We start from the raw sequence: 17,180 nt of genomic DNA on the forward strand, positions 1-17,180 counted from the left end.
CTGTGGGAAAAGACAAGGCAACAAGAGTATGAGCAGGTGAAAAATAAAAAAAAAAGCAAACAAAAACAAAAAAGAGGAATACCCAGTGACTTTACCTACAAATCTTTATTCTTATCGCCTATTCTCTCTCTCTTTCATTCTCTCTCTCTCTCTCTTTTTTTTTTTCCTTCACTCTGTATTTCCCAGTCTGGTTTACATGCGTACATTGGAAGTAAACGCTGGTGGCGGTGTACTGCAGCGGCACTTTCTCCTCGCTGGTGAGACGTACACGATTGGCCGCAAAGAGTGCCGCATTTTACTGCCGAACGGAGATCCGTCCATCTCTCGACATCACGCCGATCTCACCGTCAAACCACAACAACATCATAATCATAACAACAGTAGTTACACCAGTAATGGGAATGATTCAGATGAGAATGATGTGGCCACTGCGGTGGATTTCGTGCTGCGTGATTGTTCCAAACACGGTACTTTTGTAAATCGCGAGCCACTCGGCCGCGACACGGTTTGTTTTTTATACCCGGATGATATTGTAAAGTTCGGCAAACGTGTTTCCGCCCGTGTGAGTGATACTGGTATGGTGTTATTATTGGCAGAGTCCCCATTCTTAAGTTCCAACGATCGTCAAATCCTGCGGGATGCGGCCTGGCGACTTGGGGCCTTTGTGGTCCGCGGCCCTGTTCCCTCGCCGGCCACTCTGCGTGGACAGGCCCAAGATGTGATTGCGCTTTTATACATTACACACGATGGGTATGAGATGACACCAGAGATACTACTCGCGATGGCCCAACAGTATTTTATCACCACAGCGGCGTATGTGCAGTCGTTGGTGGAGGCATTGCGAGAGAAGTGTGCATGCTCGCCGGCGGAGTTCCCAACACCAACGGTACCATTGCCAGCGAATATACACTTTCACAAGGATGAGTATACACCACCGGTGACAATATTTTATGAGCCGGGGGAGTTTCTTAGTCGTGGCTCCACCGGGGAGGCATCATCCTTGTTATTACGGCAATATACATTCCTCTTCTTGGATACGAGAGTACATGCAAAGTATGAGGCATTGCTGCAGATATGCGGGGCCACCGTTGTGCTCATCTCACCAGATAACGCCACCAAGTTTCATGCGCATTTACAAGATATATTTACCATCGCCCTAACGAGTGATGAGATGTTTGAATCCCTAGAAGCCGCATTAGCATTGGGAAAGGAACAACAGACAATTGACAATAGCCATACGAATAACGGTAATAACCAAAATGGGGGTAAGAAAAAAGAGAAATACCACACAATAACGAAGAATAATGAAAATGTGGAAGCAGCATATATAACATTATACAAGGCTGGTATTTGTGTGATTCCGGAGTTAAATGTACAACGAGCCATCTTTACTGGTAATGCATCAGAGATAAATGCAACCCCAACGGCTCGTTGTCTTATTTGTAGAGAAAAAACACCAAATACCCTAGCAACTGAAAAGGATACGGAGAAGAATGATTCCATGGTATTAAATCACACAGTACAGAGAGCAAAAGAAGATGTAAATATAAATGTACGCAAGAGAGAAATAGACAGCAGTAAGCCTTTGAGGGAAATTGAAAAGAATACAGATTCTCAGGCATTGAATGGTACGGCGGCACCATTAGAGAATGAGAAGTCTAATCGGGTAAAAGAGACAAGATATGAGGAACTCGTAAACCATCACCGAGAGAATGAAAAGAATGAAAAGAATGGCACATTAGGGAAGGAACCACGCGCCTCTGTGGGTTCATCTATACAACCTACCGTACACCATTCAAACAGCAGCACAGAGAGAAAAAGAGCAGAATCCATGAATGCCTCATCTTCACAGGAAAGAGAAGTACTCACAAGAACAGATACATGCCGTTCACTGGAAAGACGTCCAGTGGTGGTCCACGTCCCATCACAAATGACTGCGGACGGAATACCAATCTCAACACCAATCTCCATAACATCAGCAGGATCACCCATACGAAGACGGGTGATAGCCCACAAAGTGTCTACGTATACACCCCAAAGAGCCCACTCCGCACATTTGAGTAATTCTGAAGAGAATGAACCACAGCCGCGACCACCACACGAGGTGCCGCGGCCATCATCGCAGGTGTTAACATCTGCCGCAGTATCACGCACGTCCTCTCGTCTTCCATCTGTGGAGCCCGCTGCCACCACACATCTTGAAGTACTGCAGAGACAACAGAATCGTCGACAGCAGAGAAAGGCATTTGAGTCTGGAAACACCACTATCACTATCACTACCAACCCAACAACAACAACAACAACACCAACAACAACAATAATGAATACAGGACGAAATGCAGACTCCACACCATCAAGTATATTCCGGCGAGGCTCAACACCATCCATACAATACGGTGAGACCACACACCGCAGCAGAAGTAATGGTGCTCAGAAGCCGCGAGCCTCAAGTGTGGTGGATTCACAACAAGCACGTCAGCGTACACATTCACTTCTCAGTTATTACGGATATACCACACATTCCTCTCCACGAGATCCGCAACGACCGCAACTGTACACGAAATCAGCGTTAGGTTCATCCTCTGCCAGATACCGTCGCAATTCGACTGGTCGTAGCCCGTCTCCAGTGATGTCTTATAATAGGATGGGAAGCAAACCGTTAATATATGAAGCGGGGGAATCGACAACTGCAGGGCCTTCATCATCATTACATAGACAACAATTAGTCTCAGCTCGATCAAAGATGGAACGTAATTCCAGTGCTCGTGGTACGGATGGTATGATGAATAGTAATCCTAATTCTACAGAGGCTGTAGAGTACATACGAATGGATAAAGTTCTTGGTAGACAAGCGGCGGACTTCCTTCGCAAGTTTCTCGATATATTTGCTGTGGATGCAGAGAAGTCCTGCCGTCTATTGATGAAACAGGGTTATCTGGACGCTATGAGTAAAAAGTTTCTTGAGGGTGGAATGCAACGTGTGCAGGAATTCCTCACCTTTGTACAGAAAGCCCAGTTTGATATTCCCCCAATGTACAGTACAGAGACTACACGTCAGTATGTACATGAGGTGCGAAGGAAATCCCACTCAACACTGGATCGCATTAGATGCACATATGAAGCAGTGAAGGCAGAACTACCAGCGTTCCTTATTCAACAACAACAACAACAACAACAACAACAACAAGAGCATCAACAAAAGGTGCGTAGTGGGTCTGCAGTGGGGAGGCAGTCATCACTGCAGAGAATGTCTTCTGTAAATAGCAACCGGAGGTCATCATTTCTGTACGCTCACTGAGAGTGTAAATGGAGTAAAGAGTAGTTTGAAGAAAAAGAAGGTCTTGACGGGAGAGAGAGAGAGAGGGGGAGAGACTATAAAAGCAAAAAAAAAAAAAATGAGCTGCCGGTAGTCATTTACCTTTGAACGAAAGAAAAAAAAAAAAAGAATGAAGTATGAGTATAAGGAGTGAGAGAAAGGCTGTACGTGTATGTGAGTCTTCTACTCCATTAGTTGTTTTTTTTTTAGGTTTTTTTTTTTTTTCAGTTTTTAGTTTGCTATGCGTATATATATATATATGTTGCATTTATGTGTATTAAAAGTTATCCAAGTTTTTTTTATGTTTTTAAATTCTTTTCTTTTTTTGATTCTGTTTTCTTTACGTTTCTTTATTCATGTTATTGTTATTAGGCGCGAAACTCATTTCCTGGTATGATATGATGTACGGTTAACATTATTGTGTCATTATCTTTGCTTTGGTTCGGTTTATATATATATTTATCTGTGGATGGTGTTTATTGTTCATTTTGTAGGATAATACTGAATTTCTATTTGCCTGAATACCTTTACAGTATTTCTTACTGTCTTTTTTTTTTGTCTCCACATCAATATTTTCTTAGTTTGTATTGTATGTCTTTTTTCTTTCATGTTGTGCTTTCTTTCTGTGTGTTTGTGTGCGAAGAAAACAACAGTGATGATGTTCAGTGAGGCAGTCATTTTATTTTTCTGCTACATTTTTGTTTCTATTTTTATAATTGCTTCTTTTATTGTCAATATGTAATGAACGTAAGTGGGTGAGGGTGTTGTTCTTTTATTGCTCCTCTTTCTGTAGTCCTGCAGTCAACGGAGAATGATGGAAGGTCGAAGAAGGATAAAGTATAGAAAGAAGGAGCGAGGGAATTTCATGTACCAGTGGTAATTATATATAAAAGTCTGTCAATGAGTTTATTTTAGTTTTTTTTTTTTTTTCTGTTTCAATCTATGTTTTTTTTTTCTGTGTGTTAGTTCTCTACTGTTATCTATCAGGGTTTATATATATATATATGTATATGTGGATATATTCCCCCTTTTTTTTCTTGTTCGCTCTTCTTCTTTTCATTTTCAGCATTGTACGAGTAGGGATCCATATACATAGATCCATACCTCTATTCACAGTCTTTTCTATACCTGTGAGGAGATAAGAAGAAGGCAGAGATGACTGTAGTGATTCCCACCCCGGAGTACCGTGCAGTGGTAGAGAAGACTGTGCGGGTTGCGGCTATTTGTGTGCGGCCTGTGCACCGCGTTGGGGAAGTCCTGCGGGCCTTGCGTGGGTGTTTATACGATATGCGTGGTGTGCGTAATGTCTTGGATGGAGAGAGAAGAAAAGGTACAGTAACAACAACAACAACAGGTGAGAAGAAAGAGGGGGAGCCATACAAGTTGTTATTGTTGGATCCCGTAAGAGTACCCGTGTTATCTGACACTGCAGAAGAGGAGAATCATAATAATAATAATATTAATAATGTTAATAATAATGATAATGTGGATAATATAGGGATTGGTGTCCATACATCTCCTCTAGTGTGGGTAGATGTGAATGATATTTCACTTCCCTCTATTCTGCGAGATCGACTGCAGTCATTATCTAAATGTAAAGATTCCACTGCATCTTGTATACATGTTGCCATGACAACACACACTGTGCGACTAAATTACAAGAACTTTACAATGCCTGAACTGCTGCAGCGGATTCTTCCACCTAACACAGTTCCTCTGAGTGGGTTTGAACAGATTGGTCACATTGCACATGTGAACTTGTCTGCGGCGCACTTGCCCTATCAATCTACGATTGGCGCAGTGATATTAGACTGTAATCCCACTGTGGATGTTGTGGTGAACAAGATTGACAGTATCTCCAGTGTGTTTCGTGAGTTTAAGATGGAAATCATCGCGAGGCGTCAGAGGAATGATCAGAAAGAGAATCATACTACTAGTGATAATAATAATAATAATAATAATAATAATAATAATAATAATAATAATAATAATAATAATAATAATAATCAGCTGGGGGAGAAGAAGGAAACAAATGGAAAAACATCTCATGATGAAGAAGAAATACACCGTCTGTTGTTGGCAACGGTACGACAACACGGATGTGTATTTCGCGTCCCGTATGATCGTGTCTATTGGAACTCGCGACTCAGTCATGAACACATGCGTGTAGTGAACAAAATGCAGCGGGGTGATATTCTCTATGATGTAATGGCGGGTATTGGTCCTTTTGCAATTCCTGCAGCGGCTGCGGGAGTTACGGTGCATGCAAATGACTTGAATCCTACGGCGGTGGAGTATTTAAGAATAAATGCGGAGTTGAATCACATAAAGAAGGAGGAGTTTCATGTTTACAATATGGATGGCCGGGCGTTTATGAACACTATTCTTTACAGGGATGTAATGATGAATCAACATTCAGGTGGTTGTCGACATGTCACTATGAACTTGCCTGCCACTGCGGTGGAGTTTTTAGATGTTTTTACAAAGTCTCCATGGTCTCCATCCTTCACATCCTTTTCTTCCTCTTCATTAGCATTACCAGCAGAAGAAACAGAGAAGGAGGAATTAATGGAGAATCCAGATAGATGTGTATTATTTCATGTCTACTGTTTCTCAAAGAAGTCAGAGGACTTTGCGGGGGATGCCGTCCAACAAGTACAGCACTGGCTTGGATGTACACTCTCTGCAGAGAATATAGTGGAGGCTCATGTTGTGCGGGATGTGGCTCCAGTGAAACGAATGGTGTGTGTGAGCTTTACACTGCCAGAGGCGTTTTGGAAACGTCGACAGGCCGCTAGACTGGCAGAGCGAAAACGTGCACGTACAACCGATTGAAAACATATTTGTGTAATTGTTATGATTATGATTTTATGGTTTTGTATATATGTGTGTGTGTGGTTGGTTGTTTGTTTCCTTTTTTGGTTGGTAGGTTGGAACTCGTGTAAAGAAGGCAGTGAGTGGAATGCTTAATCAACGTTATATATATATATATTATCGTATTGTGAATAGTCTTTATTTCTAGTTTACATTGTAATGACTATTGATTGTTGCATTTCCTTGTTTTTGTTTTTTTTTCTTTAAACTCTCTCTCTCTCTTTTCTCCTTTATTTTTCTTCTTGTGTCTTTTGTTTTTCTTGGGGTGTCAAGCAAAGACTGGTGTAATCACGCTCAAATTTTTTAAGGAAAGAAAAAAAAAAAGGTAGACTTAAAGGTGGGAACTAAATATTTATATATAAGTGTACAGATAGATATATAAGTATATATTATTTCCGCTAAAGGGTAACCATATTTACAAAGGTAACAAACGCAAAAAAGAGAGATATTTTTGTATAAGTATATACATATATAGTATTTCCAAAATGACGGAGTTGCATGACGCTGCAGAGGTGGGTGATGTGCGTACACTGCATAGAATTAGTTGGAGAGGAAATGTTGATGTTAATGCTGTGGATGAAAAGGGCCGAACTGCCCTTCATATTGCCGCTGAGCACGGCCGTATGGGATTTATCGAGATGCTCTTACACACCTTTAAATCCGTAGATGTGACGATTTTGGATAAGAGTGGTAAAACTGCTGTGCAGCGTGCCCCACTGGAGCTGCGAAAAGAACTGACGTTACTTCTCTCCATTGCGGAGGCAAAGGCAATGGAACGGGATTCACGCCGTAAGAAGGAAGANGTTATATATATATATATATATATATATATATATATATATATATTATCGTATTGTGAATAGTCTTTATTTCTAGTTTACATTGTAATGACTATTGATTGTTGCATTTCCTTGTTGTTTTTTTTTTTTTTTCTTTGAAGTCTCTCTCTCTCTTTCCTCCTTTGTCTTTTCGGTGTATCTTTATTAATCGGGAATAACAATAATAACAATACGAATCACAACAGTATCAGAAGCAAAGGTTGTAGTGTAGGAAGTATTATTATTATTATTATTATTATTATTATTAAGGCATAGGGTGAACCTATCATCAAAAATGACAGAAGAGAACTTTGAGGATCTCTTCATATCTGACACAGAGCCAGAAGAATTATATGAAGAGCTTGGACCCATTGGTGTTGGAAACTACGGCTCTGTGATAAAAGCACGTAATCGACAAACACAAGAGATTGCAGCTATTAAACTTGTACTTCTTGTAGACAAGGATGAACGTGATTTTGTGCAGCGGGAGATTAGTATTTTAAAGAAATGTGTCCATCCCAATATTGTGCGTTACTATGGTGCCCACAAGTCTCTTAGTAAACTGTGGATTGTGATGGAGTACTGCGAGGGTGGATCTGTAGATATGGTGTATAAAGTACTTCGACAACCACTACCAGAACCCCTCATTGCATACGTCTGCCGTCAAGTATTACTTGGACTGCAGTATTTACATGCCAATAGAAAGATCCATCGTGATATTAAAGGTGGTAATATTCTTCTCACACGTGATGGGGATGTGAAATTGGCTGATTTTGGTGTTAGTACCGAACTCACTCACTCCCTCTCACGACGAAATACATTTGTTGGGACTTTACTGTGGATGTCGCCAGAGGCCATTCTTGAACTTGACTATGATGAGAAGGCCGATCTGTGGAGTTTAGGGATTACACTTATTGAGATGGCGGAGGGAGCTCCACCGTATTTAGATACACACCCCGCACGGGCACTCTTTATGATTCCAAAGGTGGATCCACCAACATTGCATGATAAAGAGCGTTGGTCACCGCAGATGGTACTCTTTCTAAAGCGGCTTCTCACTAAAGATCACAATATGCGACCAACAGCGGCGATGATGTTAAATGATCCGTTTGTACAACCAGAGAATATTGGCACAAAGGAACAAATGAAGGCTATTATTGATGAAGTATTGGCAAAGAAAGAGGCGATGGGACCACAACGATTACATGGAGATACAAACTCCAGTGCTACCTTTGTTGAACGCACATCCACAGAAAGTGATATGGAAGATGCTGGTAGTGTTGAAAGTGGCATGAGTGGAAGACACCCACCCGTATCCGCAAAGGTTCCTGTTAGTAATGCACCTACATCTATGGAGGCATTAGATGTGACAGGAACCCATCTCTTTTTCCACGATGGCACCTTACTTCCACTTCCATTGCTTTCTACACAAGAGATTGGATTTGATGAACTGAGTTTTGAGGGACAACGTGTTGGGCCGTTTGCAAAGCCGGTGCCGGATGCCGAATTCCTTCTCGTTCCACCAGAGCAGCGATCCGCACCGTGTCATGAGGGTGGACGTCTCGCACACACTATGCATGTTACCCAAAAACTTCAAGGAATGTTGTATTATCATAAACAATTACCGTTTTTTAGAGAATTAACGGATGCAGAGGCTGCAAGGTCAAAGGAACTACAACTAAAGTATGGTTCTCTCTTGAAAAGCATCTATCGTTTGTGAAACATACAATACTAAAGTATGGTTCTCTCTTGAAAAGCATCTATCGTTTGTGAAACATACAATACTATTATTATTATTATTATTATTCTTTTTGTTTTTGTTTGGCTTGGCTTGGCTTTCGCTCTTTTTTTTTGCCATAGAGGTTGTGTACATATACTCATATATATATATACATACAAACATAAATACTTATGTATGCATGTGTATTTAAACTATATTTGATGAATGGGCGAAAGGAATGAAACATGATAGAAGAGTGTCTGGCAAGTTTTCTTTTTTTTTCTTTTGTGTGTATGTGTGTATACAAATGTTTGCGTCAGTATAGGTGTATATATATATATATATAATCTCTTTTACACATCTCAACTTGTATGCCTTCACGTAAAAAAAAAAACAAAAAACGAATGGGAATTCAAGAACTTTATATTTTCTTATATTTTTCTTTATTTCTTTTTTTCTGTGTCTATGAAGATTGTGGAGGGTATTTACTTTCAATCCACTAGAAAGAGAGAGGGACTCAGTATCACAATATCAAAATCTCTCTCCCTTTCTCTCTATCTATCTATATATATATATATATATATATATATATATATATTCATGATGGCCGACGGGTCGCCTTCCACACTGCGCGAGGAGCTTCTCTCATTGGATGCCCAGCGGTTAACAATCGTGCAGGCGATGGAAGAGGCCATGGCGTTTCTCGACACCACACCTGTTGGAATGCATGCGCCTCTCGTCGACGAGGAGGGATTCCCGCGGGATGACTGCGATCTGTACGCCGTGCGAAAGGCCCGACACACTGTGAACTGCGGAAAGAATGATCTCAAGTCTATTGAAACCGCCATGCATGAGAAACTCGCCCTTCTACATGAAAAGAATCAAGAGGAGGCGAAACAGCAAATGCAGCAGGCGGGTAAGAAGTCTGAAGAAGACGAAAAGGACCAACAAGAGAAGAAGAGGAAAATAGAAGAAGAAGAACGAAAAAAACGTATTCGCGAGATATCCGGCAAAACTCCATTTGTGCGTGTAGTGTCTGTGGCGATGGGAAGTCCCGGTGCGGAGGCTGGTCTCACCGCGGGGGATCTCATTCTGCAGTACGGCAGTCTCGACGCCGCTGGGATCTCACTGCATGGATGGGAGGAAATGGGGCGGGTGACCTCCACACACGAGGGACAGATGTTAACAGTGTGGATACGCCGTGAAGAAGGGGAAGAACAGGGAGAAGAGAATGTAGTGAATGAGGCACGTGAACTGTTTATTGTGCCGCAGCGTTGGGCAGGTGGGGGACTTCTTGGCTGTGCGTTTGAGCCGTGTATACCGGATCCATCGGCATGAGTGTATGATTTATTATTTATTGTTTATTATTATTATTATTATTATTATTATTATTATTATTATTATTATTATTATTGTTTATTATTATTATTATTATTATTATTATTATTATTATTATTATTATTTGATGTTCTTTTCGTTCTCTCTGTATATACATATATGAGGGTACATTATTAATCGTACATGTTGACGGGTTATTTTTATTTTATTTTTTTTCTTTACTATTCTCTTCTTTCTTTTCCCTCCATCTGACACTTATGGGACTCTTGTATTGATTCCCTACCCATGTGTACACACACATACGCTTACGAAATAATTATAAAGGTGGGACTTCTTTTCAGTATAACGAAGAGTAGTGTGGGTTAAAAATAAGCAAACGACAAAACAAAAAAACAAACTAACAAAAGAATCGCTTGAAAAAATAAATTATATATATATATATATATATATTGTATGGTGTGAGAAATAGGTGCATCTGTAGTGTACTTTACTTTTCCCTTCATTGAATAAATGCTGCTAAACTCACATGTAGTTGCACTCTACGAACGACTTTCTGTTCTCTCCACTGCTGCGATACAACGTGAGGTGCAGGCGTTCCTTAATCTCCCAAGCAATAACAATAACAGTTCCCAACAAAAACAACAACAACAATTGCTAAATGATGTATGTGTATTGTTGGTGAAAAGCGGTGAATGGCGACGGGCCCTTACTGTGGCGAGTGCACTTCCACAACCACAGGCACTTACTCTTATCACCGCATTGGGATTAACAGAATCAAAGACACCACAAACACCGCCATTAACTGAGACTGCAAAGAGTATAAACACAACGGAACTCCATGAAATGTCAAATGAGGCATTACTGCGTTTGGGTTTCGCCCTACAGAGGCCACAGTCACAACATAAAGGTGACACCACAGGGAAACATCACACATATAATAATATGAATGTACAACAACAGCAACAAGAACTGTTTATGGAATTTCGACGGCGACGACGATATAAAGAGCTCATACAATGTGTAATGAATTGGAAATTTAAAGGTCTTATTCCATCAAGAAAAAAGATGAGTAAAGGCATTGACCTAAATGATGATTCTATTCGTATGGGATTGGATAATAATTACAGGGAATTGTCTAGCTCTTATACTACAACTGGTGTTGCGGCTTCCGAAACACCTTTTAACGCTGAAGAAGCCTTACGAGGACTCATCTTTAATGCCTCTTCTAGTAATCATTGGGTAGAGGCGTTGCGGGAGTGTCCGGCATTTTTTATCACTACACTTCGGGAACCAACAGCAGCATTGCAATTTCTTCGCAAGACGAGCGTTGAGACAGTGACACATTTCATTTTATTTATCTTAAGAGGTGGTAATGCTACTAATACGAATACTAGCTCTAATACTAATAATAATACTACTAATACTACTGCTAATGTGTTTTCACATCCACCGGTTCTGGCTCACGGTCTGTTGGAGCAGCGTGTCGCTTGGGACACAATCGCATCACTTCTTTTCGCATTGCGGCCACATTTGGAGCGGGAACGCAAAGTTGTGAAAGAAGATCTTTTACACGCAATGCTGAATGCGCTGCGAGAGGAGGCGGCAGTAATAATAACAACAACAACAAAAGATAATTCAAGTATAACCGCACGAGAACGTGTGAGAGCGGCGACGGCCGCTGCAAATGATACTCGTCGTCAATCCATTCAATCTGCTGTGGAAGGACTCTGTGTGTGTTTATCACAACGCAATGAGGCCCAGACTCGGTTTATTGGTCTCCCGCTCTTTACGGAGATTGCCCTCACACTGCGGGACTGCGGTATAGCTATTCCTAGCGCACTACTGCAGTGTATCTTTCTTTGTATTAGCGACGCCCAACGCTATCAAAGATGTGATCCATCTAATTCCCTTTCATCATCATCACTGCAGTGTTCAGCGGAACGAGAACTGCTTATGAATATTCTAAGCGACGCCCCCGCCGATCGGTGGGTCCCAGGGCTGCAGTTATTGCAATTGTGTAGTGCGAAGGAGGACTTTGTGGTCTCCGATGCCCATCTTCGCTGTGTCTTGAGTGGACTGCAAAGTATCTCCATTACTCGCATGTGGGAAGCGGCACTCAACACGGCACAATTCATCATGACGGAATATCATGTCTTTCCGGATGAGTCATCAGTGGAAAAACTCATGTTGAACCTTCACGCCGCATCGTGGGAACGTGCCTTTGAGGTGGTGAAACTATATGAGAAAAAACACATTGCAGTCCCCTCACAGACTCTACGTGATTTGCAAGTAGTTGCAATGAAGCACAGCTCATGGGATGTAGTACTAAACTTAATGCAGCAGATTGAAGAGTCTGGAAAACAACAAGCTGGTTTTATGAATTATATCTATTGTTTGCGAGCCTATGGCTGTGCTGGGAAATGGAAGGAGGCTGCAACGCTTTTTAAACATATGAAGAATGTGCAGGGTGTTGATGAACACTCTGTATATAATGAGGTGACTGTTGCTGTCCCTGTTCTTGGTATGATGGACCGTCAAAAGTGGGAATGTGTTTTGTTTTTTGTGAGGGAAATATGCCGCCAGTGCGGTGATGAACTCACGAAAGAAGGCCGAGAGGTGACTCTGGCATCTGTTTTACTTTCATTTGTGCATATGGGGAACACCGTAGGTGTGGCATCCTTCTTAAACACATACAGTGGAGACAAGAGTAAACTCCCCAAGTCTTCTTCTTCCTCTTCCTCTTCCTCTTCCTCTGCTGCAGATATCTACACTCTGGAGGATATTGTACAGTTGCAATTCCCACCCGCTTCTGTTGAGGAACTCCGTGAGATTGTGGAAAGAGCGGCACAGCTGCAGACACTGCTTGGCATGGAACATCTAAACGCACCCATTCGTTTAGTCTTTGATCTCCTCGCTACTGAACAACACCGTCGCCATCACCAGGCGGAACATATCGGGCATACCGTGCGAAATAGTACAGTGCGGCCGTCCATGTATGTACCGCCGCAACACGTGCAGGCGCAGCAGGAGCGACTGGCGACGGCATTGGGAGAATTCGTGCGGCGTGATGAGAATCTCTTCAGCGGGGCTGCACAACAGGCAGTGGCAGAGGCAATGTCGAAGATTGGCGCAGGACCGGCGTACTTGAAGGCTGCGCTATTCTAAATACATTTGGATGGGGCGGCAGAGAGAGAGAGAGAGAGAGAGAGAGAAGGTAAAGAAGAGGGGATGGAAAAGGGTAAAGACAAATAAAACAAACAAACAGAAATGATTGGGTAAAGATGTGGAAATGGTATATTCTTCTGCTCTTTTTCTTTCTCTGAGTGTAAGAGAAAGGGGGGAAGAGAGAAGCTTTACTGTAATCTTTTTTTTTTTTGTTGTTGTTTGTTCTGCTAACTTTCATGATATTTTTCTTCATTTGTGTTTTTTTTTTTCTCTCTCTCGTGGGGTGTCAAACGCAGACGGGTGTAATCACTCTCAAATATTTTAAGGGAGGAAAGAAAGGTAGACTTGACGGTAGGAATAAATAAATAAATAAATATATATATATATATACATATACATTATTTCCAACATGACCGAGTTGCATGCCGCTGCAGAGGTGGGTGATGTACGTGCATTGCATAGAATTAGTTGGAGAGGAAATGTTGATGTTAATGCTGTGGATGAAAAGGGCCGAACTGCCCTTCATATTGCCGCTGAGCACGGTCGTATGGGATTTATTGAGATGCTTTTATACACCTTTAAATCCGTAGATGTGACGATTGTGGATAAGAGTGGCAAAACTGCTGTGCAGTGTGCCCCACTGGAGCTGCGAAAAGAACTGACGTTACTTCTCTCCATTGCGGAGGCAAAGGCAATGGAACGGGATTCACGCCGTAAGAAGGAAGAGAAGGAGGCGGAAAAACGTTTGTTTGACGAAAACGATGTGGAGAGTGCAGAGATGGTGAACCCACGGGTGATGCGGAAGTTAGTGGTGTGTCTTGTGCTACCTCTAATTATTCTTATATTCATCAACGGTGTGGTGTTTGCGCTGGAGTATATTACCATCACCCTCGCCTTCTATTTCGTGGCGCTGGGCTATTTTGTTTCTGAGATCGCCACGCGGCCGCCGTGGTATCACCACCGGCCAAAGGCCACACATCTCACTACACACAACTGCCCAGAGTACTGGTGCGGTAGTATACACGATCCACGCACAGACCACGGCCTCAACTACGAGGATGTATCGTTTACATCTACAGATCATTACACCTTGCGTGGATGGTATGTACCACCACCAGCGGAAAAGGCGCGGAAGATGGGTATTGTGCTTCTGCACGGCGGTGGCAGAGATAGACGGGCGTGGCTGCGGCATCTGCCAATGCTGCATAAGGCAGGATATGGATGTTTGTTGTTTGATTTCAGAGAACATGGATTAAGTGATGGGAATATGCGTGGATTCACGTACGGTATGAAAGAGCGCTTTGATGTGGTGGCGGCCTGTGAGTTCATGCGGTCTACATACAAGTATGAGCGTATCTGTGTGATGGGAACTAGTGTGGGTGGTTCCTCTGCTATTATGGCTGCGGCTATTGACAAGACTATAGATGTGGTGATTGCCGAGAATCCATTGGTGACCTGTGCGACATTGCAGGATCAGAAACTTGTAGATTACGTCGGTGGTTATTTCTCACGACGTTCGTATAGTCGATTCTTTCTTAACCTTTTTCGTCATACCTCTTCTTTTTGGTTGAACTTACGCATAGGCAACAAACCGTCTAAACACTGTCAGGCACTGCACTGCATAGACAAAGTTGCACCTAGACCTGTTTTGCTTATGCACGGTACGGCGGATGATTTGGTGCCCTGTCGTCATTCATTACAACTTTACGAGGCAGCAGGAGAACCAAAGGAGTTGTATATGTCAAAGGATGCCTTTCACTGTGGTTTGTACGATATAAATCCAGAGGAATTTAAACGGCGTGTTCTTGACTTCCTTCATAAATATGGAGGAGAAGAGTGATGTATTGAAAAAAAAAAAAAAGAATTAATGAGGAGTGAATGAAGTAGCAGCGAAATGTAGTTTTTCTGTAGAGATACAGAAATATATATATATATATTATATGGATAGATATAATTAGTGTTTTATTGTTGTTATTCCAATCGAGTGGGGTTTTTTTTTTTGTTTCTTTTTTCCTCTTATATTTCTTTTCCTTGTCTTTATTTTTTTTATTTTGTTTTTGGTGTCACTGAGTATTATTATTATTATTATATTATCGAATGTTTTTTCCATCTCTTTTCATATTTGTATGTGTACAGAGTTTTTTCTGTGGTTTTGTTGGCCTTATTCGTTCTCTTTAAAAAGTGAAGGGGAATGAGGGATAATAAAACAGAAAAAAGGAATGATGTCCCTTGATTAATGTGTCATTGTATCTTCCTTATTGATATAAATATCCTTCTGTTTAATACCCGTTGTCCTTATTGTTGTTGCTGCCAATAACCATTGTGAGAAGAGAAGGATAAATAAGGAATATAAGAAGAAGTTAAACTATAAATTTATGTTTTCTTTTTTTCCTATTTTTTTTTTTTTTTTCATCGTTCACGACTCGGTTCTCTTTTACTTAAAAAAAAAAAAAGTAAAGAGTGTAGTTTTGTGAGTAGAGCACAGCACCTCCATCACACCCACACCCATACATATATATATATATATATATATATATATATATATATATAGAGAGAGAGAGAGAGAGAGAGAAAGAAAGAGATAAATAGAAGGAGCACAACAATAAACCCAAGCGGGAATATTCTATTCACACAATGGAGGTGAATGGCACTGTAGTGGAATGCCGGCGGGCCGACACGGATGCCGTTGTGTTCCGCTTTCTCATACTTGATGCCCCATCGCCCAGCAGCGTGCCAACATACGTGAAGTTACTGCAGCGCCACAACGTCACGCACATGGTGCGGGCCTGTGGGCCAACGTACAACGCCGAGGCCTTCGCCGCCCACGGGGTGCAAGTGCATGGATGGACATTTGACGACGGCGCCCCGCCCACGCAGGCGGTGATTGACAATTGGCTCCAACTGCTCGAGCAGCTGCAGGATAAATCCCCGCCAGTTACGATTGCGGTTCACTGCGTGGCGGGACTCGGCCGGGCGCCTATTCTTGTGGCCCTCGCGCTGGTGGAGTACGGCGGGATGCCGGCGCTGGATGCGGTGGGATATGTGCGGGAGCGGCGTAAAGGGGCGATCAATCAAGTGCAGTTGAATTGGCTGATGCGATATAAACCGCGGCATGAACAAAGAAGTGAGGGGGCTATAGCGTGTGCAAACTGTGCGTTGATGTGATGAACAAGTGGAATAGTGTGTGTATGAGAGAGAGAGAGTGAGAGAGGAATAAGAATAGTCTGTGTTTATACTTTTGTATATATATATATATATATATATATATATATAGTCTCTCTGTGTATATCTGTATATGTGTGTAGGAAAGAGGGGAGGGGGTGGCATTGCTATTAATCAGAGTTGCGTTGAAATAATAGTGCTACTGATAGAGAGAGAGTGTGTGTAAATAATATATTAAAGATATTTGTTTCACACACTTACACAGAGAGAGAGACCCCTTCTTTCTTGCCATTTTTTTTTTCTCTTTTTCTTTTGTGTACATTAACGTATTTAATAATACAAGAGAAAGAAATGATGGAAAGAGGCAACTAAGGAAAAGGAAAAAGAAAAAAAAATATATATTCTTCTGTTGAGGGAATAAAGGGTGTATATGATCTTGCTCCTGTTGTAGATGTGTAGGTGGAGCAACTGTAACTTTAAAGTGTGAGAGTGATCGAAAAAAGAAAAAAAAAAAGACAAGTACCGAAAGGGACTTTCTTCTACTTTTCCTTTTTCTTTGCATCTATATTACCCATCTTCCTACACATCAAATAGTTCGTTCGTCGCTTTTTTTTTTCGTTATTGTATAATGTATGTTTCTGCACGTAGTGTTTACTAACTTGGTATACACCTTATTACCGATGTTAACGTGCCTGCGACACTACTTCGACGATAACACTGCTAATGTTCGTTTATTTATTTTCTTTTTCTTCTTTTCTTCTTTGTATGTTTTCTACGATTACGATGA

At 41.6% G+C, this 17,180-nt stretch overlaps 8 protein-coding genes across 8 annotated transcripts; all 8 read left to right on the plus strand.

The window, feature by feature from the left end:
• Window positions 1-196: 196 nt before the first annotated feature.
• TM35_000631030 (putative recombination initiation protein NBS1) lies at window positions 197-3,298 on the plus strand (the record flags this gene model as incomplete). Its single annotated transcript, XM_029031018.1, has 1 exon — window positions 197-3,298. One exon carries the CDS (start codon window positions 197-199, stop codon window positions 3,296-3,298), a length of 3,102 nt encoding a protein of 1,033 aa, XP_028877669.1.
• A 1,173-nt stretch (window positions 3,299-4,471) lies between these two features.
• Window positions 4,472-6,151, plus strand: TM35_000631040 (uncharacterized protein; the record flags this gene model as incomplete). The annotated part of the gene is made up of 1 exon (XM_029031019.1): window positions 4,472-6,151. The coding sequence occupies one exon, from the start codon at window positions 4,472-4,474 to the stop codon at window positions 6,149-6,151; it is 1,680 nt and encodes a 559-aa protein (XP_028877670.1).
• A 524-nt stretch (window positions 6,152-6,675) lies between these two features.
• On the plus strand, window positions 6,676-7,053 carry TM35_000631050 (Alpha/beta hydrolase fold protein; the record flags this gene model as incomplete). Its single annotated transcript, XM_029031020.1, has 1 exon — window positions 6,676-7,053. The coding sequence occupies one exon, from the start codon at window positions 6,676-6,678 to the stop codon at window positions 7,051-7,053; it is 378 nt and encodes a 125-aa protein (XP_028877671.1).
• A 250-nt stretch (window positions 7,054-7,303) lies between these two features.
• On the plus strand, window positions 7,304-8,728 carry TM35_000631060 (protein kinase; the record flags this gene model as incomplete). The annotated part of the gene is made up of 1 exon (XM_029031021.1): window positions 7,304-8,728. The coding sequence occupies one exon, from the start codon at window positions 7,304-7,306 to the stop codon at window positions 8,726-8,728; it is 1,425 nt and encodes a 474-aa protein (XP_028877672.1).
• Window positions 8,729-9,328: 600 nt separating this feature from the next.
• On the plus strand, window positions 9,329-10,066 carry TM35_000631070 (putative proteasome 26S non-ATPase subunit 9; the record flags this gene model as incomplete). Its single annotated transcript, XM_029031022.1, has 1 exon — window positions 9,329-10,066. One exon carries the CDS (start codon window positions 9,329-9,331, stop codon window positions 10,064-10,066), a length of 738 nt encoding a protein of 245 aa, XP_028877673.1.
• A 510-nt stretch (window positions 10,067-10,576) lies between these two features.
• TM35_000631080 (uncharacterized protein) lies at window positions 10,577-13,231 on the plus strand (the record flags this gene model as incomplete). Its single annotated transcript, XM_029031023.1, has 1 exon — window positions 10,577-13,231. One exon carries the CDS (start codon window positions 10,577-10,579, stop codon window positions 13,229-13,231), a length of 2,655 nt encoding a protein of 884 aa, XP_028877674.1.
• A 409-nt stretch (window positions 13,232-13,640) lies between these two features.
• On the plus strand, window positions 13,641-15,071 carry TM35_000631090 (Alpha/beta hydrolase fold protein; the record flags this gene model as incomplete). The annotated part of the gene is made up of 1 exon (XM_029031024.1): window positions 13,641-15,071. One exon carries the CDS (start codon window positions 13,641-13,643, stop codon window positions 15,069-15,071), a length of 1,431 nt encoding a protein of 476 aa, XP_028877675.1.
• Window positions 15,072-15,865: 794 nt separating this feature from the next.
• On the plus strand, window positions 15,866-16,396 carry TM35_000631100 (protein tyrosine phosphatase-like protein; the record flags this gene model as incomplete). Its single annotated transcript, XM_029031025.1, has 1 exon — window positions 15,866-16,396. One exon carries the CDS (start codon window positions 15,866-15,868, stop codon window positions 16,394-16,396), a length of 531 nt encoding a protein of 176 aa, XP_028877676.1.
• Between the last annotated feature and the right edge of the window lie 784 nt (window positions 16,397-17,180).

The sequence above is a fragment of the Trypanosoma theileri genome (assembly GCF_002087225.1).
Source record: "Trypanosoma theileri isolate Edinburgh chromosome Unknown TM35_Tth_63_V1, whole genome shotgun sequence".
Lineage (NCBI taxonomy): Eukaryota > Euglenozoa > Kinetoplastea > Trypanosomatida > Trypanosomatidae > Trypanosoma > Trypanosoma theileri.